Genomic DNA, 22,858 nt, shown 5'->3' with positions numbered 1-22,858 from the left:
ATCCGAAACTTGATAACTGAAGTTTAAATCAATTTTGCTTAACAAGACCGATCAATTGCAATAGAAAAAGCTTGCTTACCCAGATTCATCACATAAGCTCATAATCCTGAAATTATCCTCATCCCAGAAGCTCATAATCCTCATCCCAAAAACACACCCAAATTCATCAATTTATTTTCCAAACACTTCGGATAAATCAGAATAAACAAAAACCTAATAACAAAAACAAATAAAATCTAAAAATTCTCTAATTCAGATTGAAGAGGGAAAAGAAAAACCCACCTTTCTGAACGGCGAAGACGACCGGGGAAGCGGCGATTGGTGGTTGGGTTCGGCGTGGGTGGGAGTTCGGAGCGCAAGGGCGGCGATTACAAAACCCAGGTGCGTTTAAAACTCGTTTCAAAATGATTTTATTTTATTTATAAAAAAAATGAAAATGTTTTTAATCTCACACAGAAATCATTTTTAAAAATGCTTTTGATAGTTTTATCAAAAGATTATTTTCAGTATAAAAAAATCCATTAATCTCTCTCCGTGCTCAAGAGAGAAGAAAACGGAAACAAAAAATAAAAAACGACCAAAAGTCGTTTTTCATTTATCTCTTATTTTACACTAAACTAAAAAATCGTTTTTATTTCCGTTTTTTATCGTAAATTGTGTCAAACGCCGTTTCTCTTCCGTTTTTATTTTCTTTCTCGAAAAACGTAAAAAAAAAAAACAAAATCAACTTCAAATACGGCCCAAGATTCATCAGAGAGAGGGAGAGTAAGAGATCGTGAAGAACGACATGGGCTAAGGTTCTTATTTTTGTTTTGTTTTTTTTTCCTATGTTTGTTTTGTTCATCCGAAATAGGGGAAGAGAACCCTTTTTTTTTTCTCTAAAAAAGGGTTCATTTCTTGAAAGAAATGACCATAAAATTGCCATAGGAAAAGTCACGTGCTTGTCACATGATCTAAGCGTTTGTAACGTCAAGGTGAAAAGTTATCAAAATATTTATAACGTCAAGGCATCGATTGGCAAAATATTTATAACGTTAAGGCGTCAATTGTCAAAAAAAATTTAGAGATCAGATTGTCAATCGCGAAAAGTTAAAGGGTCCATGCAAAAAACCTTAAAATTAATTATAAAAAAGAAAAACGTTACATGGATGGGTTTCGTATTTTAGCGTGTTTTTATATATCACTCTATTATGTTTTCAATTGAATTGACCAAAATAAAACAAGAATAGGTAATAACATTCCGAAAATAGACAAACAAATGAAATTGTAAAGGCGCAACTAATTATCTTTTTTCTACATTGGAAAAAAGTAAATGGTTTGTCATGTATATATACATGTATATTATTTATGTCATATTAAAAAATAGGTGTTATTGTAGTATTTTGTGTTTCTCTTTTTTATTAATTGAATGATAATTGTTTATTTTTTAGTGAAGTGACATAAATAATAGGAATAAGGAGTGAAATAGCATAATTGGTAAAGTGATTAATAAATTATAACATATATTTTAAAAATAGTAAATTATAGCATAATTTGATATTTTAAGTTTTAAACATTATTAAAAACCCAAAAATACCCTTAAATCTCCTTTTCCACTTCACTCCTCTCTCCTAAACATTTGTGTTTTTTTTTAAATAGTAAATTATAGCATATTTTTTAAAATAGGTAGATTATAGTCAAGCTCACAATGACCGGGACCGGCAGCCAGCTCCGGCAATTGGAGACCATTTTTCGGCAACCTATGATCGTTTTTCAACAATCTGTGACCGTTTTTTGTTGACTGTACACTATATTTACTGGTAAATACCGTGTTTGCCATTTAATACGGTATTTACTAGTAAATACGGTATTTACTTGAAAAGCCGACTCCGGTTCCCGTTTAATGTTGTATTTACCGGTAAATACCGTATTTACTAGTAAATATTATATTTACTTTAACATCCGGCCATCGACTACGGTAACCGTTTAACACTGTATTTACCAATAAATATCTTATTTACTAGTAAATATCATATTTTTTGAAAATTTAGGCACAAATTCTAGCGACCGTTTAACACTGTATTTACTAGTAAATACCGTATTTCGAGTAAATATCATATTTATCTGAAAATTTGACTACCGACTCCGACGGCCGTTTAACACTGTATTTATCGATAAATACCATTTTTACTAGTAAATATCATATTTATTTGAAGATCCCGTCACCGAATCCGACGACCATCAAACACTGTATTTATCAGTAAATACCATATTTACCGATAAATATAGCAAATTTCAAATTGTAACTACTAAAGTATTTACATGTAAATAGAGTATTTACCATATTCAAAATTGCAATTACTAAAGTATTTAATGATATTACAATATTTACCATATGCAAACTTGTAACTACTAAAATATTTATTGGTAAAATACCATATTTATCATATTTATTTAAAAATTCGACGACCGGCTCAGGCGACTGGTAAATACCATATTTATCATATTATCCGAAAGTCCGACGACCGGCTCTGACAACTAGTAAATACCGTATTTACCCATAAATACTGTATTTATCAGTAAACACCGTATTTACTATTTTTATTCAAAAATCTGGTGATCGGCTCCAACAACTGGTAGGTACCATATTTACCGGTAAATACTATATTTACCATATTATATTTACCAACTTCAAACTTATTTAGTAAAGTATTTATTGGTAAATACAATATTTACCATATTCTCCCTTTGTTCTTCTCTCTCTTCTTCCCCACTCTTTTCCGGCTGCACCCCCCTCCCCCAACTATTCTCTGACTGCCCACCCTCCACTCTTCTCCGATCTCCCTCAACCCCCCATCTTCTCTGATTTCCCATTTTCATTTTCCCCCTCCTCTCTCGCCTCGACCTCGCTGCCCCGAACCACCACCACAACCACCTCGACCTCACTGCCTCCTCTTATCTAGAGATTCCTCTTGCTTTGCCGAGAGGACATAAATGGGCGTGTTTAATATATTAAACACACCCATTTAAACGTTTTATTTAATAATATTATTTATTTAATATATTTTAATTTTAAAATTACATCTTTTTAAAATTAAACCACAAAACACAATTTCAATTTTTTTTAAAACTGAAATCAATCTCGAAATAAAACTACAAAACGCATTTTCAGAAATGATTACAAAATGAAAATGAAAACGTTTTTAATTTTATTTTTATATAAAAAATAAAATTATTTTAAAATGAATTCTAAACGTACTCATTATTTTTTACCACTAAAAAAAAAGGTGTCATTTGTTCAAGTAAAGGAGCTTCGAAAAACTAAAGGAGGTAGTAGGATGGTAATAATTAAGCTTAAAAGTTAAAACGAACGTGAATGTAGTAGAGATTAAAAAAAAAAAAATCAAGGGATATAAGAAAGGATATTCTTCTGGAATCATTGACCGCCGTCGTTTTTTTTTTTCCTTTTTTTTTTTTTTTTTTTTTTTTTAAGAGAAATAGTAGAAAATAGACCATATGAAAAACTTAAGAAAATATATAGGTCAATTTTTAATTATAAAAATTAATAGGTTAATTTTTAATTATAAATATTAATATGTTATAACTTGTTAAGTTATGGTTCATAACTAAATAAGTTATGGACAAACTTATAAAGTTATGGTTCATAACCAGACAAGTTATGGACAATAACTTGTCAAGTTATGATTCATAACTAGACAAGTTATGGATAAAAACAGTAATTTGACCTATTTATTAACTTATATAAACTATTGACCTATTAATTTTAATTCATCTCAAGTCTTAGGGCCCGTTTAGTTCATTGATTCGAGTTTTTAATTCGAGTTGAGATGTGACTTTATCTGAGAGTTTTTTACTGTAGCAAAAAAGTTAATTGTGACTGTTTCTGAGAATTTTTTACTATAATAAAACTCAAATTTTAAACTCAAATCAAAAAAATAAACAAAATCTTAGTCTATTTCTCTATTTCTCCCTTACTTTAATTCTTCTAAGTTAAAGAATAATTTAGGATAGCATTGAGAAATAATCGCGTTGGGCCAAAGTGGCATGTTGGTCCATACTGTGACACCGCCCAATCAGCCCAGTATTTGTCGCTCTGTGGCCTCTGCGCGCTCTCTCAACTACTTTACACTCGGGTTGTTCTGTCCTCAGAAAATCCGAAAGAAAGGAGGGAAAAACCCAAAACCCTAATAAACTCCGATTCTTGTCTTTCTCTCGTCTCTGTTCCTCTCTCCTCTTCCATTTCCATGGTGGATTACAACTTCCCCTCAGTTTTTCCCTCTCCTCTCATTTAGTTCTCCAATACTTTTACTTTACAAGTTCAACACCGGAGAAGACGGAGCTTTGAGCGGCTTGTCCATGGCGAGGATTCTTCACGAAGCTTCTCTTCTCAAACGCGCTTTATTCGCTGCAGAGGTTCTTATATTTGTATTTTGCGAAAGAGCAAAGACTTTGTTTTGGTTGACTAAAGCCGTATAGTTTCTGAGACATTCTGTTTGGTCACTGAGAAAGTTTCGTTTCGATAAAATACTTGCATTTGGCCATAAAAATTGTCTCCAAATCCTTGATATACTTTTTTTTTTGCCATTTTGTTTCTGCTTTTATTTTGTAAAGTTGATTGCTTGGTGCATATATTTTTCTTTTCCTCTCAAAATGTTGCTTTTTCACTGTGCAGGTATTCAGAGGAGGGATAGTGGGGAGTTCTTCCCAGCTTTGTTGTTTTTCATCCAAAGGTACTTCGAGTGATTTTATTTTGAATGTTTTTGCATAAATAGCTAAATTTTTAGGGAAATTGTTTTTTCTTTTTGAGAAAAATGCACTGCATAATACATTGAAGCATAACCACATGCATAATATATACCAAGGAGCTGTCTTTCAGGTTTTGAAGAAGTTAATTTTAGAAAAATGCCTTTGTTAACGGATGGAAAAATTGAAAAAAGAAGATCTTTGCAATGGGATTTTTTTTTTTTATATTTATTTTCGTACATTATAACGAGCAAATGGCATAGCATGGAATTTCTCATATTCTATGATAAAATCAAAATTTTCTTTCTCTTGAGTTTCTGTTGCATGAAATTAGTTAAACTTGAAAAAAAGATGTGGGTTCTTATCTGTTTCAGACTTTAAGCTTTATTTGATTATTGGTCTAAAGGAAGAAGGAAATCAAAGTCGGATGGAAGTGACTCTGGCGAAGAAAACTTGTCAAAGAAAGAGATAGCCTTGAGGCAAGCACTGGATCAGATTACTTCCTCATTTGGAAAGGGATCTATCATGTGGCTTGGTAGGTCTGAATCTCCTAAAAATGTTCCAGTTCTGTCCACAGGTTCTTTTTCTCTGGATTTAGCACTCGGGGTTGGTGGACTTCCAAAGGTATTCTGCATATTGTCCTCTAATGTATTTTCGCAAATTGTTGGGTTTTTTTTTTGGTTAACCTAAATTGTTTTTAGTTCGAAAATTGTCAATGTTATTAGCAATATATATATATATATATATTTTTTTTTTTTTTTGAGTTATTCACATTTTGTTATCTACTTCTTTTGAACCTCTACCCTTTTGGCATCTATGCTAACCAGTTGGCTGTGTATTAGTACAAGAGTGTTTTAAACTATTAGATTGAAAGGTTATTGGATTTACGCTACTCATGCTTTTATAAGAAACTGCAAACACATTTTCAGGAACTAAAAAATTGTATTAATACGACATAATACCAGATTGCTCTAATGCTAGCTCATAGCCTGGATTAGATGCAAGAATATGTTGATGAAAAGGCCATGAAGAAGAAAAATGAATTTATATTTCACTTTACTTCCTTCTTTTCCTTTTCCTTTGTGGTTTATGATATGGCTTTATTGGATTTTTGTAGGGACGTGTTGTGGAGATATATGGCCCAGAAGCTTCTGGAAAAACAACCCTTGCTCTACATGTAATAGCCGAAGCACAAAAGCAAGGAGGTTATAATTTTTACATTCCAAAAATATGATCTAGTGAAAATTATTTTGATGAAGTAGCTGCTTATTTTTATCATGTTAAGCGGCCAAGATATTTGCGGAAAATAAGTTTACATATCAGAAGAATTTGATTATCTGTCTGGGAAATTTTAATCATATTAATTTTTCATGTAATGCTATCTGACCATTTTGTACTACACGTTCTCTACTCTCATGACTCGTCTTGTCCAGTCAAATCGTCCTTTTGATGTAGAAGAGAGTTTACAGGCTTTTTTGTTGTTCTGCTGTTTTGTTTTTGTTTTTGTTTTTGCCTTTTGTTTTTTGTTTTTTGTTTTTTATGTTGAGAGCTTAAGGGCTTTAGTAAACAAAGCAATGATCGAAACAATATTTGGATTTATTATAATTATGTTGAAGGCATTATTTTTATTTTTGATAGATTTTCTGCTAACTGCATTCTGGATTTTTTGTTGTTTGGTCATTGTCACTTCGATGTAGGAACCTGTGTTTTTGTTGATGCTGAGCATGCTCTTGATCCTGCACTTGCTCGGGCTATTGGTGTAAATACTCATAATCTGCTTCTCTCGCAACCTGATTGCGGTGAACAAGCTCTCAGCCTTGTGGACACTCTAATCCGAAGCGGTTCAGTTGACGTTGTTGTTGTTGACAGTGTAAGTAAGGTGCTTTTATTGCCACATGTCTTTATTGTCCTCCAAATTGTTTGTTGCTGGTGGTGGATGTTTGAAACTGTTTTTTTCAGTAGTTCTCCTATCGGTGATCTAAAATGGTTCCTTTCATGCTTTATTGTTGTAACTTTATTTTTTATTTATTTTTCCTGACCATCAACCTTCTGCTTTAATCTTCATGAAACATATTGCTTTCACTTGTTTAGTCCTCTAGATTGAGTTGTTCTTTTCTTATCTTGTTTCAATCAGTCTTTTATTAAATGTGATTTCGCATAGTTTGGGATTGCCGTGTTTTGTAAGTTCTCTTTTTATTTATAAAATTATAGCAAAAGGAGAAGTATAAGCAGAAGTCAAAAGTTAAAACTATTACTCAAAATAACTGTGAAAGTGCATCAGTGTATGTTCAAAGTACTTTTATGCACTTTTACAAAACACACCACTTTCATCTGTTGTGTAAAAGAGCTTTGGGGCCTCCAAATAATTGTTATTATCCGGTAATCATTGGATGACAGGTAGCTGCACTTGTGCCTAAAGGTGAACTTGATGGTGAGATGGGTGATGCTCATGTGGCAATGCAGGCTAGACTGATGAGTCAAGCTCTTCGCAAATTGAGCCACTCTTTATCCCAATCACAGACACTATTGATCTTTATAAATCAGGTATTAGCATTTTTTTGGATTACTTAATCCAATAGGTTAAAGTATCTTTTATAACTCAATCCATGAGTTCCCTTAGCCTTATTCTACTTGTCTAGTTTTGCTTCTTAAGGATTTCCTGAATTTTGCATGGATTTCATGGTGCAGTCTGGTAGGATTATGTTAGTAATTAGTAATCATATAATAAGTTGTTAGTGGTTTGTTATTAGGGTTGGTTTGTTATGTTTGTTAAGCTAGTTAGTAGTAGTATGTAAGGAATAGAAAGAGACTAAAGGAGGGGGGATTGATTAGAGTAAATTGGGAAAACCCTTAGGAGAGCTAGCAGACCTCTCGAAAGTCTGCAAATCTATCTTGTAATCGAGTCTAGTTCTTGTTTTCAATAATAATCTTTTCTTGGTTCTTATCAATTGGTATCAGAGCAGTACTTTCTTGGGCAAAAAAAAAAGGTTGGAACTTGTGGACGTTGGTAGCAATTAGAAATGCCGATGTTCTCAGGAAAAGATCCGCATTCTTGGATTGTAGAAGTAGAAGAATATCATCTGAATAATCGATTTTCAGAACGTGAAAAGGTTTGGTTTGTAGAGGAATTCATGGAAGGTGAGGCACTCGAGTGGTTTCAATGAGAGGACAGAAGGTGGCCATTTGCTTGTTGGAGTGCTTTTAAGATCAATTTGCAACTTCGTTTCAAAGCAACGCATGAGAGATTGCGCTCTGAGAAGAATGAGAAGGTTTGGCCACGGGACGTAATGATTTCAGATCTTCACGTTTCTGGCGGTGGGCCGACGCAACCAGTTCTGGAATCGCGGGAGGACGACAATGATTCGATCAATTTTTCACGATTTGGTGCGAAATCGTTCAGATCTGAGACAATCAGTGGCGATTTGGTGGTGAAAATTGAGAACGCCGATACGATCATGGTTGGGGGTCGACAAGCCTGCAAGACTGGGCTAGATTGGGGAATGTTTGCGCAAAACCCAGCGCAACTGAGGCTGGATTCAAAGATTCCGGTGGGACTTGGACCGATACGTGTGATTGCAACACACGATTGCAACACGGAGGGGCCTGATTCCGGTCGGCTTTGGACCGGGTCAGGTGATTCCTCCGAAGTGGGATCCCAACCGGATTTGGACCGGCTTACGCGATTCCAGAGCTCGCGATGAGGGAAGGAGAGCCGGTCTGGGCGAAATCGCCCCAGATCTTGAAGACCCACGGCGGAAGGGGCGATTTGACGGTGGGCTGTGGTCGGAGGGGGAGAGGCGGTCTCGCTCGGCGACGTTTGGGGTTGGGCTCACAATTTCCGGCGCGGCTGAGGCTGGGCTTGGCGATTTCGCTGCGGTTTGGACTGGGACACATGATTCCGGTGATGTTGAGGCTGTTTCCGGCCGGTATAGTAGTGACCCACTCAATTCCGGTGATATTATGGTTAGGACATGGAAGTTTGGCTCAAAACCTTTGGTCGGTGGGGCTGAGTTTCGAAATTCCAGCCAAATGAGGGCTGGGTCACGTGTTTCTGGTGTGGGCAGGTCCGATTCTTGCGTGATTGGGTCTGGGCTGCGTAATTCCAACATTATTGGGCCTACTTCTGGCTCAATAGGGGGCCTAAAAATTTCAGCGAAAGTGGGACCAATTTCAGCAAGATATGTAATGGGTCATCAAATTTTGGCCCAAATATGACTGGGTCTGGGAATTCCAGCACTCCTGGGGCTAGGGATGGAGAAATTGACTTCATTGGAGTAGGACTTGGACACTCTGCAAATGGAAGATCTGATATTTCCGCGTTTGTAACTCCAAAAACCAAAATTTCTATGTTTCGTGGACTGAACAATGGCTCCAATGAGTTTTTTGCTCCCGATTACACTTCCGTGCCACCTTTTCCGCCTTGGTTTGTCACTGTTGAAGTTGGCTCTTCAAGGATTGTGATGCCCTTCTACATTCTGAAAGGTGGGCTTGACGACATGGGAAGGAGATGGCGTCATTCCACTGCGGTCACTTGACCACACCTTGAGGACAAGGTGTCTTGGGGAGGGGAGTAATGATAGGATTATGTTAGTAATTAGTAATCAATATAATAAGTGGTTAGTGGTTTGTTATTAGGGTTGGTTTGTTATGTTTGTTAAGCTAGTTAGTAGTAATAGAAAGAGACTAAAGGAGGGGGGATTGATTAGAGTAAACTGGGGAAACCCTTAGGGGAGCTAGCAGACCTCACGAAAGTGTGCAAATCTATTTTGTAATCGAGTCTAGTTCTTGTTTTCAATAATAATCTTTTCTTGGTTCTTATCACAGTCTCAGACTCTGATAATTGTTTTTGGTCTCTAAGTTGCACCAGATATTGAGGTTTTTTTTTTCCCCCTCCCTTTTTCTGTCTAAATTTCTGCTTGAGTCACTATTTGAATTCCAATAAAATAGAGGCAGCCGCTACATGCCAGCTTAATGTGGAATATAATTGAGTGAGTTCTTATCTAAGATCTTGCTGAGACAATCTTGGTTGCATTTTTAGGCTCGAACATCATTTTAATTCAACTTCAGCTTCAACTTCAACTTGGGTTCGCTTAGTATTGCACTAGAGTCCAATCAGAGTTTAAATAATATAGTTTTAGGTCTACAATTCATAGTAACTAAAGACTTGCAAATATTTCATGTCGTTGACGTGTTACTGTTATCACTTCTGCTGAGTTCTGTTCTAATCAGTGAATCCCCACAACCTAAAAGTTCCTGTTTATGTTTCATTTTTTTTTTTTTTCAATTTCAAAGATCAGCCAAGGTTTACAACATTTTTCTTCAGGTGAGGTCAAAAATTAGTACTTTCGGATTTGGTGGGCCCACCGAAGTCACTTGTGGTGGTAATGCTTTGAAGTTCTATGCTTCAGTGCGACTAAATATAAGAAGAATAGGACTTGTGAAGAAGGGTGAAGAGGTACAAGTTCCATTCGTTAATATTTTTGTTTTCTGAATTTTTACTCTCGCTATTTTTTTTTTCAATGAATTCCTTATGATGTTAAAAAAAGTCCAATATATAACACTCTTTGGTTGGGAGTTCGTGTGGTTTTGGTTAGACCTAATTTGAATATAATACAAAAATTCTTCCTGCTTTTTTTGTCTTTTTTGTTTGTTTGTTCGTTCTATATGTAAAGAAAATTGACTTTCTTTTACTTCCAGAGGCTTCAAATCATGTCTGCTCAAGAAATATCCTATGATCTCTATTGGCAGCATGTCTAATAAAAGGTCTCTTTGTTGGGGTGGGGTTTGTCCAGGATGATTGGTATTATACTTGACCTTCGTATCTTGTTACCAACCATATCTTTGTAATCACTATCAAATTGTATTTTTGATCTTTTCCTTTGTGAGCCACATGTATGGTGTATGGGATAATTTGGAAAACTTTCTTACCAACGTCATTTAGGGCTTGATTGTTTTATGGGTTCAAACCCACCTAGTTTTGGTTCAAAAAATGTTTTCCCTCACAAAAATTTGAATTTAAAAGGTTCTACTACAACGCTTTCTGTCACAAAATTTGAACTGTAATTCAAACTATTGCTTTGAACCCGTCTTCCAAACGGGCACTTAATTAAAGTGGGGCTTCTCACATTGTCTCCTTAAGTAAGTTTTTGCTACCCTTTTGTTTTGCAGACTTTGGGGAGTCAAGTTCAAGTGAAGATTGTGAAGAACAAGCTTGCTCCTCCATTTAAAACCGCTAATTTTGAGCTGGAGTTTGGTAAGGGAATATGTCGAGAATCGGAGATCATAGAGTTGGGGCTAAAATACAAATTCATTTCAAAGGCTGGTTCACATTATAATTTAAATAACCAGAATTTCCATGGCAAGGATGCTCTAAAAAGATATCTGTCTGGTAATGATAATGCTCGGGAAGAACTTGCTACCAAGCTTAGGGAGAAAATACTTGATATTGAGACAGAAAAGGAATCCGAAGCAGAGTCTATGGGTGAAAGCTCTAACGTGGAAATTGTTTCCGGTGATTCTACTGAGGAAGAAACTGTTGCCGCAGTTGAAGCGTAAGTTAGGTGGTAATTTCAGAATGTAAAATTAAAGTTCTCTCTGTATTCGCTGTTGGTAAATTGCATATATAGATCGAAATATAGAGGTTTTTGTCTTTCCGGCCCTTTGCTTCTGGTCAATTTCTTTTGTAAGGTTTCCAAGTTGCCATGTGATGTAGGTTTGATCACGTTTTATGTACAAGATTCATCATTCGTGTAGTGAATCAAAGTTTTGGGGTTTCATAAATAGCAGCTTGGAAGAATGGGGATCGTTGACTAGAACTTGTGGGGTCACCACAGCTGCTGCATATGCAATGTTCAGCCACACTTCGTATGCTTAACAAGGTGCCTATCACCGTATCACAACTATAAAATGCTTTTAAGGTTTTCCTTTTTTTTTTGTTTTTTGTTTTTTTTTTTTGGGTGTGGTTGGGGAAAGGATCTTACCTTAAATAAAACATAAAAAATAAAATAGGGTTTTTTTTTTTTTTTTTTTTTTTTTTTTTTTTTTTTTTTTTTTTTTTTTTTCATGGGGTTTCTATTGGATGGCACATGTTTTCTCTATTGTTGAAATTTATATTTTGTTAAAATCATATCAATATAATAATAAAAAAAAGAAAGTACGCACACTAACATAATTTAATAGAAATTTGACGGTTTACAGTAAAACCCTATCTATTTTTCATACTCCACCGAAAAATTCTCCAACTAAATCATAAAACGTGAAAACGGAGATAATTTCAGTTACATACTACGTCAATACCAAATCTAATGTTGACACTAATATATTTCAACAATAAAAGGACCAATAAACTTAACCTCATCACAACCGAGTTTCCTTGCCCCTTCCTTTTCTCACACATACAAAAGTAGTAAATTATCAATGATCAATGATATAAATCCACCTGTCTAATTTAAAGCAATATTGGACTAGCCAACAAATAATAATTAATAATAAAAATCATATTGACGAAGAAGGAAAAAAAAAAAAAAAAAAACCACCTAAAGGCTAGGTCCCGTATAGTACAGGATGAGATTGCCGGTCAAAACCGCCGTCTCGAATGTTAATTCCAACACAGACAAATTATTGACTAGGCTTGAAATTTGCATCCACGAAAACATTAGCCAAATAGGGCTTTTAAAAAGGCACATCAACATAGTCCAAAACGTGGAAATTTATTGATTCCTTTACCACAACTAGAAGCATAAATTCCACAATTGCCCGAGCCAGGTCTTCCATTTTTTTAAAAAATTTAATTTAGTCCCTTAAACTTAGAACTACGTGGCAAAAACAGTCCCGATGTTATTATTTATTTATTTATTTTTAAAGACAATAACATAACTTCAATAAAAAGTCACTAAAAGGCTAGGATATAGGGCAAAATTAGAGTCAAGAACCGGAAGCGACTCACATGATTAGACAATACAAACACATTTCTTACCCAATAACGAAGAGAACTCCTCCAACTAGTGGCACTATAACAGGGTTTGGCCACTTCGAAATGACTCCAGATGAACCACACCTCAGTCCCAAAATAGACTACATAATTCAGAATTAGAGCGGTGGGGAGACCTAACGCCTATAGATGAGGACACCATCACTGTTATTACAACACAAATAAAAATATAAAGCAGAAAAATAAAAAAAATCTATAAAGATCCCAATGAATTAAACCAACAAAATTGAGCCCCTCAACGTCAGAGGTGTGTGGGACACAATATAAGTGGCGCCGAAGAAAAGCTCATAAAATGGCAACAAAAGCACCAGAGACACGGTGACGCATGGGATCCACGTGTTGCCGCCAATGAGCGGCGACTGCTACACGCTCTAGACTACCTTCCTCGCCTCCCTTCCACGATCTAGTTCTCAGAGTTTCAACATAATCCCACGACAAATACGTCCTAGATCTAAGGTAGAAGACCAGAAACTGCTTCCCCTTGAACAACTCCATTTCGGTGACTATCCACACTTCTATCGGTACGAACCCGACACTAGTAACCTTTGCAATCTCTTGGACGAACTTTGGAGACCGGCAGCCCGACGAATAGCCGGACCACCGACCCTAGAGAACTTCTCATCTAAACTTGTTGCAGAGCCCCTCTCTCGAGAACTCTGGCGGCTAGGGTTTAATAAAGGTGTTATTATTAACTCTTTTAATGCAAATTGAGATGTAACGTTGACATGGATTGCAAATTAATGATGAAATAGTAACTTATGTCTAATTTGACGCAAATCTACTATTGTTAAAGTTTCTAATTGATTATTTTTATCAAACTGGACAATCTTGAATTAACTTGGTTTTAGAAATAATTTTGGTTTTAAAACCAAATAAATGTGGTCACTCATGCCCTTAATCAATCGTCAAAGTGCAAGTCACATATCAATTTCTATAAAAAAAAAAAAAAAAAAAATTAACGCCATTATCAAGCGGGACGGTTTTTGATACATATTATCAAATATAAGGGGTTAATTGTAGAATATAACAGTTTAAGAGGGTTAATTGGCGAAATAAATGCTAATAGGCAACTGAAAAACACAAATAACTCTCAGCCATTAAAAAGTATTAGAAGTCACGTAAACCAATTGGATATCGGGGGTCTTGGTTTGGTGAGAAGAGAGAAATGTCATCTGGACATTTCCTTTGTCTTGTCTATAGTCCGGTCCCAGTCCTACCGATGTGGGAGTGGAATTGGATTCCCTTGAACAAATAACACCCACTTCCACTTTAAAATAAATGTTAGCATCATTTTTTCTGTCTCTGCATTTATTATTTGATACGTTACTCTACTAATATAATGTATTATTATTTAAAAAAATAAATGAGATAGTATATGTCAAATAATAAATACAGAGAGTGACATAAAAAATGATATTAGCATTTCTCTTTACTTTAATTCTATTTAGATTTTGAGCTTAGATTAAAGGAGATTGTTATTGGACCTATTAAAATGAAATATCAATGGGTTTTTTTAACCAGTTAAAAACGGTCAATTATATATATATATATATTTAAATGTGATTTTGATCCGATTTAATAGTGGTAGGTCCTATTAGAAAAGTACCCTTAATTAAATTAGTGAATAGTTCAAAGTTAGAAAATGTTGAAAAAGTATTGGATCAGACCAGTTTGTGGATGTATATGGAGAGTCATATGATCATGTGACGTACGCATGATATCTTTGTTGGATCTTTTCTTCTATGGAAGGTTGATAATTTCGCAGTCTGCCTTCAAAATTTCTTGCAGTCAATTTGGGCGACAGATTAATCTATAAATACACATTTCAAACATAAATTTATCTAGAACCCACGAGAATGTAATAAAATAAAGAATCTCATGATTTTGGTTAACAATTTCTTTCTTTGATAACAAAAAAAATAGGTTTGATCTTCTCTAGGTCAAGATCAATCTTCTTCTACCAAGTATATTTATCCGATCAATTGTATAAGAGCGGATGGAAAACTACTCTTATCATATACAAATATATACTTTAATTTTTCTATTTTTTTATGAGTGACCATATCAATAAAAAACGTGCAAAATTAAGCACTAAGCTTGAAAAATCTACTAACTGAAGAGGAAAAAAGTTGATTGCTGAGCTCAAAATCGACGGCTGAGAATCATCGGCAACGACGGGCAGCCACTGAAGAATAAAAAATATTATAGGTTGACTGTAGATCATGTGTCGAACAGCGATTGGTCGGGTTTTCATTGTGCCAAGTCAGCAACCACCCTTCTAACTGCTTCCTGGAAGGCAGACCCGTCCCACTCGCTCCCCTATAATCAACCAAAAAGAATTTACTTTAATTAATTATGATTAAGTGTGACTGACTGATCAACACTTCTAATAATATTGATAATGACCCTCTTAGGAATTAACTTCCTTATTCTTTCCTGTGCCTTTCAAAGTAATATACACGTTATGCCTAGATAGGGGCCATTATAATCTACGACTACCAACAAAATGAATCTAAATTAAAAAGTGATTGTCTCCCTACAATTAAAATGATGACTGCAGGTAAATTAAAATAGCAGTAAGAGGCATAGTTTATTAGTAATTCGACGCCTGACTCTATTATAAGATGTAAAGTTCAAACACCTTCCCTTTCAAATCTAAGAAAAAGTTAAAATGGAATATTAATTTCTAAAGTCATTGTTTACCATATATATATATATTATATGATTGCATGTCTTGTTTGTTTGTTTATATGCATTTGTTTATATCGATCTACGACTCATTTGACTCATAAATTTAAATAAAAATTTAAATTTTTATAAAAAAAAATACTATAGCTAAAAAAATAAACAGGTATTAGAGCTATTGAAATTTTCATAAAGTTCTTAACTATAGTAGTACTACCGCTCATTAATTTTCCATGTATGAGAACTTATTGCAACATAATCATTAATTAATGAACTAAAACATACCTCAAGTACTCTTAATCTAAAGGTAACACGATTAATAAAAGCACTTGATTCGGTCAAACGAGAATTGGCCTCCATGGAAATCATGCTGACATTCTTCTGATCCCGCCTCAAGAATTCCAATATTCGAAGCACTAGATCCTCAGCAGGGATTGCCGCCCTAAGAGTCACATGCAAGTCAACAATTTCTGCTTCTTCTGACGTTGATCCGGACACGTGTCTTAGCCTAACGTCTTGTAGTCTTTCATGATTGTCACTTGATGAACTTTCATTAATAATTGTTGCTTCTTCATTGTTGACTGCGCCCGCAGTACTCGATGGAAAAACTTGAGCCTCCAATTGCTTGTTTCTTCTGCTAAGTTCCTCGACTTGGGCTTTTAATGCGATCAAATACTCTCTCGTTGTATTTAGTAGAGATGCTTTGTCTTTCTGCACATTCCAAAACTCATTAAATGATCTTGCAAAATTACGTATGCACGTAACTACTAATAAATTTTTCTTTTTTTTTTTTTTAGGATATCTTCTTATTATAAGTGTCTCTTAAAATTAAGATTATTCTCACAATTTTATCCTTCAAACTTTAAAAACTCTCTCTTTATTCTAATTTTTGTTAAAAACAAAGAAAGACAGGTTAAGTTGGGTCATATGGTCTTTATTTATTTATTTTAATGAAAATTTAATAAAATAGTTAAGAGAAACTAATTCAAAATTAAGAGAAAATGAGATTTTTTAAAGTTCATAAAGCAAAATGAATGACCCTCTAAACTTGGAGAGCACATGTAATATTAATCCTAACAAATATTCATAGACAAGATTGTATTAATAATTTCAACATAAGAAATACATATGCATGAATTCTGAAAATTAATCTAACTAAAAATTTAAAGTGATCATCTAACATTTGTCTTTCATGGTAACACATGAAATTAATTACCTTGGTCCCTGGAGGCAGTAGTGCCCTAAGTCCATGAAAACTTTCATTGAGTTTCTCACGTCTCTTCCTCTCTGATATCATATGGTGCAATTGGGTGCTACTAGGGCGTGTCACTTGTAAACGCTGGTGATTCCTCATGAAATTCAAGCCACGATAGAACGAAATCGATCGCTTGAATACAGTTTTCTTGGATCCCAAGTCACGTGCTAATTGCGAGGCTAGCAACGACGAATTAGTATAGCTCTTGAAAGCACTGGATTTCGGATTTATCAAGTGATGAGGGTCATGGTTATAAGTGCTAGAAGTATGTGAAGGTTGATGCGGCGAAGAAGATGAAGAAGCTGGAGGTGAAGGAGAAGTTAGGACCGCGAGAATCGCTTTCGTCATGGCTGCTGCTTCGGTCTCTAGATTCGGGAATTGAATGTTTCGAAGGCGGGCAAAGGATTGCATTTCTTGATGGTGTGGCATGATTGGTTGTTGTATAGGAGGAGGATTAATGTTAACATCTGGGTGGGATAATATTTCAGGAATATTTTGACAAGTATTAGTATTTGTTGGAGGAATGTTGAATAGAAGAGATGAGTATTCAGGGCTACTATCTATGGAGAATGATCTCAATGAAGATGAAGACGAAGTCGGCGGGTTTTGTTCGGTTATTAATGGTCGTCTTGGATTGATTAGCTCCACAAGTTGGGATTGAGTCGTGGGAAACTCTTCTGGAAACCAGCTTTTCAGTTCCATTTTCATATTGATCTACAAAGGAAATTGAACTAGCTGATTATTGAACCTAAATGGTGAAATTATATGGTTAATTAATGGGTTAACTTGGTTTAATTACTTACCTGAGGCACATTTGGTAGACCAAGTTCAAGCTCTCCAATCTTGCATCCCATGAAAACTGCAGTCTGTGTATATATGTGTACATCAAATTTATAAGTGGAAATAAAAACTTTAGTTTAAGTTTTTTCATGGTCTAGACTAATTATGACCGAGGTTGTTTTTCCTACAGATTAGTATTTATATTACCTTAATCCTCGCTTCCTGTGACAAAAAACAAATGAAAAAATTGCTTAATTAGCTAGATATAGATTAATTAAATTCATATGCTTGTCAAATTTGCAATGTATAATGCTCCATTGAATTAGTTGCAACAAATCGTCGTTATTTACCTGATAGAACTGCCTCTGCGTATCGTTTGAAGTCAATCTCCGGAGGTCCAATTCTTGAAGCTCCAAATATGGAAAGCTATGCTTAAACGCAAATCCTGGAACATGGCTGATCATCAAATACATACACAAAAATGGCGTTACAAAAATAAAAAATAAAAAATAAAAACCCCATCAAGAATTGAGATCAATATTAAATAATTAAAAACCAACACCATAAGATCATATAACTCACAGATCATCTTACTCGTTATTGGCGGCAACACTGAATGTTGATTGCCGGTATTCATCGAAAAGCCTCCGAGCATAACTTCCCGAGGAAGAGCTAGGCAATTGGGTGTTGATCACTTCTTCTTCGAGAAACAAACCATCTAGGTATTTCAAACAGCTGCCGAAACCAATATATGAGCAGCTGCATATACAACAATATGTATATATATTTATAAATATTGTATAAAAAGAAACGAGAGAATCCAAAGACAAGAAAAGAACAAACTGATCATGTTTCATGAATGCATACTTTGCAGGGTTGCGAATGTAAATCCAGAAACAGACGTAAGTGCAGCCCAGAGATTGTGACAGAGCTCGAAGAAAATTCGATCGACCGGTTTGGTCCAGATCAAGAAACAAACTCATTTCCATGAGGAATATTGATGAAGTAGTACTAGCTTATAATATATATTTCATGTGTTACATAAGAAACAAAATTTTGCATGATCATAGAGATCCATTTTGACAAAAATGGTATGGGCTTATATATATACATAGATAGTATGTGTGGTGAGAATAGAAAGCTTTCTTGGAAGAAAAATTAAGCAAGTTGGGAAATTTATTAGCTGGCTTGGGGACATGGTGAGGATATTTCGTTTTCATATGATGGATTGGTGCACAAGAATAGGGGTTGATAAGTATGAGAGACAAAAGGGGAGAGAAATGGAGAAGGAGAGTACTGTAGGAGAGAGAAAATTTGAAAAGTATTTTGTGGGGCAGATATAAGAAACTTGGTAGAAGGGAATTTGGGAGGAGAAAAAGGCTGAAAATAAAAAGCAATTTATTAGTTAAGCTAGGAGAGAGAGAAAGAGTAGATTTGTATGCATCGTGTGAACTTGAAATTTTCAGAGCAAAAAAACAAACAAAAAAGAGCTAGAGCTTAGAGAGAGAGAGAGAGAGAGAGAGAGAGAGAGCAGCCAAGGAGGAGAAAGGTTGGAAAAGTATTGGGTCAAAGTCCACCGTTTTGCATGGATTTTGAAAAGAGTCAAGGGAGGAAGGCACAACGTCTCTTTCCACTATTTTTTCCCTTTTCCCCACAGTTCCCTTTGCTCCTAAAATAATTTTATATCCCTCCCTTTTTTAAAAAAAAATTAAAATAGGAGTAAATTATATTAAAGGAAAAAAAAACACACTAGTAAGTTGGTGTTTTTTATTTCGAGTAAACACAGCTTCTATTCGGCATGTGGTATAGAAACTGATTCATTACTAATTAATGCAAGATCCTTATACGTAGGTTGCATACTTTTTATTCTTTAACCTTAAATATTAACGGTTATTCTCTCTCTTAGAAGGTTTATTAATTAGAACATAAAACTTTTCAATACTTCTTTTAGCATTGGTAATAGTCTACAACCATCACATTAAGATACTAAAATAATCATTAGAGACATATGAACACATAAAAATTAGTACTATTATATGCCAAGTTGGCCAACGCATTATTATAAAATTTATTAAGCTCGTGCAGTTTACTTTCACACTGCTTTTCTTCTTCTTCTTCTTCTTCTTCAAAAAAAAAAAAAAAAAAGCGCAAGACTACAACTACAAATACCTAATATTATTAGCTAATTATTTGATCTATAAGACATGTAAAGATTTTACTCATGCATGCACAATTTTATTTTAATCATGAGGGTATCCGAGTAAGGTATATGATATTAGATTTAACTAGATTCTATTTGATGAATGTAATTTTTTTTTTCTATTTTTCTGACGTTGAGAATTAAATACATTAGTCTCCATAAGTCTTCTTGAAAAGCAATTATTTTCACCTTCTTATAATCATATTCAATGTGTTGAGTCTTTTGGCTGGTAAGAATTAAGGTGACCAAGTCTTTTTTTGCCGTGTCCTTTCTGCAACGGTCTAGATCAGATAAATGTTACAACATGACAAGCCATATTTTGTGGCACGGTGGGAGGGCAGTTAATTGACTAGTTTTTCACGACTGTTCGTCTGAAAGGTAAAAACATGTTAGGTGGGTCGACCCAATTTTTTTGTTTTATGAGGAGATGGCTAGCCAGCCAAGCCCATATTTTATATAAAGAAATATGAAAAAAATTAACTAATAAGAGAATGAAATAAATAACTGATTTATAGTAAATAGTAATTTACAATTTTTAATACGATTAGTATAAAGATTTTTTTTTTTACGTAATTTTTTTAATTACTAAGTAAATTTTCTTTTTATGACTAGTATAAGATCTTTTTCCATGTAAATAAGATTTTTTACTATGTAAATTATTTTTTGTGAGTCGTAAATGAAATTTTTATATGGTAAACTGTTATTTATTTCAAATAGTTTTAAAATCTGTTATTTACTTAATATAGTTTCATAAATATGTTATTTACTACAATTTTTGATAAAGTAAGAACCTAACTAGGTCGGTTTTTGGACTGAAGATCTAGGCTCAACCTAGGTCTATATGAAGGCCAGATTGGCACCAATATATGAGCTACGAGAACACGTTACACACACACATGTACACATAAACACACATAGATACATCATTAACATTGTATAAAATCAAGCGAGAACCAGGAGATGGTTGTAGATATTTTCAGAAACATTAAGAGGTGCTTATTTATTCCACGTTTCACGGGGATGATGTTGCGATCAGACTGTTTCTTGAGCTCTCTTCCCGAGCGATGATGTCGCGATATGGTTTGCGATGCAAAGACATTGGTTGGCGGTCACAAGAGATGGATATAGGGGCAGTGCGTAGCGACATCATATGTGCCTGAAGAGATCGATCTCATTCATTCAACACTGTGTCAATGGAAAGAGAATGCCAAGGCCATCGTTGACGAGGGATACATGTGAAGACTCTATTTCAGACTCTTTTACAGATGTTACCTTCTATGTTTGACACGTGTCACTTTAACTTTATCAAATAAACACATTTAATAATAAGTTGTCGGGGTCCGGTAGATTCGGAGGGTCGACATGTCAGGGGGTTGACACGCATAAGCACGTGGTTTGTTGAAAGCGGATCCGATGTGGCTGAGCTTTGAGGTGGATAATGATGGCTGGACCTCCTACGAAGAAGTGGGCGGTTAGGCCCAAATTAGGCCGAAGGACGCATGTCCTAGGACCTTCTTTGCTGCCGAAATAACGAAAATGTCCTGCAAAATATGTTAGAGAATCCACAAAAAACAAATGAAAGAACTCCGGAGAAGAAGAATGGTGGAATGTACAACCAAGTAGTTGATGGAGATGGAGAAAAGGACGCCGAAAGTGCCTTGATAGAGCAGTACTCTAGAGACAAGTGTGAGCTACTCCAAGAGCAAAGATGGTGACTCAAATGGTGGATAAGGCTTAGAGGAAAGTGAGAGTGAAGTTGGTGAGGTGGATAAGGCTCTGGTAAAGGAAACTCCAAGAGGAGTGCATGTTGCTTTGTAAGTGAGAACGGCGCTCGGAGCACTTGCTCCGACAGTGAGCGGAAGTGACCCCGAAGATAAAGACTTGGATGTTGCCGAAAAATGTATAAAGAAACTTCGAAAGGTTTTAAGATGGTGGTGGAAATGGATCAAAAAGTGTTTTGGAAAGGTTTTCAAGGCTATCAACACTTGGAGGCATTGAAAGACTTTAAAGAGCTTGAAGGACCTCAAGTCTCTCTAGCAAAAGACTAGAGAAGTCTGAAGAAAGGGTAATATGAGGATAAAAGTGGTGGCTGGTGCTAATGATTGATTCACCCCCGAAATGAAGGAGATGAGGGGTATTTATAGGTGAAATTGGTAGGATTTTGGTGTCAGCTTCGGAGGTTCGTATGACGTGCTCTGACGGACGCCTGTATAAGTAATCCTAATGGAGAAAAGCCCTCTGACACCTTTTCAGAGTTGAAGAAGAGATTAGCCAAAAATGACTTCTAGGAACTTGCTCCAGGGGTGAATCGGCGGCGCTCTGAAGGAAGCATGCATACACAATCCAAATGGAGCAAAGTCATCCGAAGCCTTTCCGGGGTTGGAAAAGAGCTGGCCCAAAAATGGAAAGAAAGGTTCATGGTGGCTGCTCCGAAGTCCAATCGATGACGCTCTGACAGAGACATGCACACAAAATTTCCTTTAGAGCAAAGCAATGAGGTGACTTTCTGGATTGACAAAGAAAAGATCCGAAAATGGGAAGACTTGGAGGCAAAGCTCCGGATTTGAAGCTAATGTGAAGAGTTCTAACGTCTGAAAATCTCAAGAGGGTTTGACTCAACTTCGTGCTCCATTGACTTCCTTTTTTGGAGGTTTGATCGCATGTCAGACCTTGTCAGAGATGGTTTATACGATATTGGTTAAGCAACTGTCAACTTAGCTCTGACATGAAAGTCACCCCAAATGAAACTACTCCGACGGTGAGCATGCTTCAGACAAAGGCTGCTCCGGGTGAAGCTGCTCCGAAGGGTAAGCGTGCTCAAAGCAAAGGTTGCTCCGATGGTGAGCTAGGTGAGAAGAAGTTTAAAGGAAGAATGCCTGATACGAAAAGGCTCCGTTAGGCACACTTGGACATGAAAAGGATGCTCTGGGAGACATGTCTGCCACGAAGGGAGCCTCCATTAGGCATGTCTGGCATGGGTAGAGCCTCTGTTGGAGTCAAAATACTGAGAATCAACCTTGATGAAGAAAAATATGTTTTAAGGCTTGGGCTTAGGAATTTTGGGCTTCCAAAAGGACTAGAGGAAGGTGTTTTTGGGAATTCTCCATCACCCATTTATACTTAATTCGATTAATTCTGAAACCCTCCAAACGGGATCCAAATTGGATTGAATTATGTGTCAAACGCTATCACACATGGCCTACCA

General features: G+C 35.5%; 2 protein-coding genes across 4 annotated transcripts; one reads left to right on the top strand and one right to left on the bottom strand.

The window, feature by feature from the left end:
* Window positions 1–4,134: 4,134 nt before the first annotated feature.
* On the top strand, window positions 4,135–11,500 carry LOC112090327 (DNA repair protein recA homolog 3, mitochondrial). 2 transcript variants are annotated; one of them, XM_024161410.1, is made up of 8 exons: window positions 4,135–4,413; window positions 4,673–4,730; window positions 5,150–5,367; window positions 5,861–5,948; window positions 6,441–6,613; window positions 7,141–7,287; window positions 10,067–10,198; window positions 10,912–11,500. In XM_024161410.1, exons 1-8 carry the CDS (start codon window positions 4,357–4,359, stop codon window positions 11,296–11,298), a joined length of 1,260 nt encoding a protein of 419 aa, XP_024017178.1. In that variant the 5' UTR covers window positions 4,135–4,356; the 3' UTR covers window positions 11,299–11,500. The 2 variants fall into 2 exon arrangements, with proteins under 2 accessions (XP_024017178.1, XP_024017177.1); XM_024161409.1 differs by having other exon boundaries at window positions 6,441–6,622.
* A 3,206-nt stretch (window positions 11,501–14,706) lies between these two features.
* Window positions 14,707–18,741, bottom strand: LOC21409916 (putative transcription factor bHLH041). Of its 2 annotated transcripts, none has more exons than XM_010091760.2 (8): window positions 18,321–18,741; window positions 18,048–18,212; window positions 17,804–17,909; window positions 17,661–17,675; window positions 17,477–17,539; window positions 16,635–17,387; window positions 15,704–16,129; window positions 14,707–15,052 (listed from the first exon to the last, which is right to left on the bottom strand). In XM_010091760.2, the coding sequence occupies exons 1-8, from the start codon at window positions 18,440–18,442 to the stop codon at window positions 14,984–14,986; spliced, it is 1,719 nt and encodes a 572-aa protein (XP_010090062.2). In that variant the 5' UTR covers window positions 18,443–18,741; the 3' UTR covers window positions 14,707–14,983. The 2 variants fall into 2 exon arrangements, with proteins under 2 accessions (XP_010090062.2, XP_024017205.1); XM_024161437.1 differs by having other exon boundaries at window positions 18,048–18,188.
* Window positions 18,742–22,858: the final 4,117 nt, after the last annotated feature.

The sequence above is a fragment of the Morus notabilis genome, unplaced genomic scaffold, assembly GCF_000414095.1.
Source record: "Morus notabilis unplaced genomic scaffold, ASM41409v2 Scaffold329, whole genome shotgun sequence".
Classification (NCBI taxonomy): domain Eukaryota; kingdom Viridiplantae; phylum Streptophyta; class Magnoliopsida; order Rosales; family Moraceae; genus Morus; species Morus notabilis.
The sequence above is the reverse complement of the archived record's forward strand: the minus strand, read 5'-3'. Positions and strand labels throughout refer to the sequence as shown.

Excerpts from the sequence above, each read along its gene's own strand:
- LOC21409916 (XM_010091760.2), bottom strand. The coding sequence starts at position 18,442 with ATGGAAATGAGTTTGTTTCTTGATCTGGACCAAACCGGTCGATCGAAT. Across the intron at positions 17,910-18,047 it reads AGTGTTGCCGCCAATAACGA|CCATGTTCCAGGATTTGCGT; the intron begins GTAAGATGATCT and ends TTTGATGATCAG. Across the intron at positions 17,388-17,476 it reads GTCTACCAAATGTGCCTCAG|ATCAATATGAAAATGGAACT; the intron begins GTAAGTAATTAA and ends TTTCCTTTGTAG.
- LOC112090327 (XM_024161409.1), top strand. The coding sequence starts at position 4,357 with ATGGCGAGGATTCTTCACGAAGCTTCTCTTCTCAAACGCGCTTTATTC. Across the intron at positions 6,623-7,140 it reads TTGTTGACAGTGTAAGTAAG|GTAGCTGCACTTGTGCCTAA; the intron begins GTGCTTTTATTG and ends ATTGGATGACAG. Across the intron at positions 7,288-10,066 it reads TATTGATCTTTATAAATCAG|GTGAGGTCAAAAATTAGTAC; the intron begins GTATTAGCATTT and ends ATTTTTCTTCAG.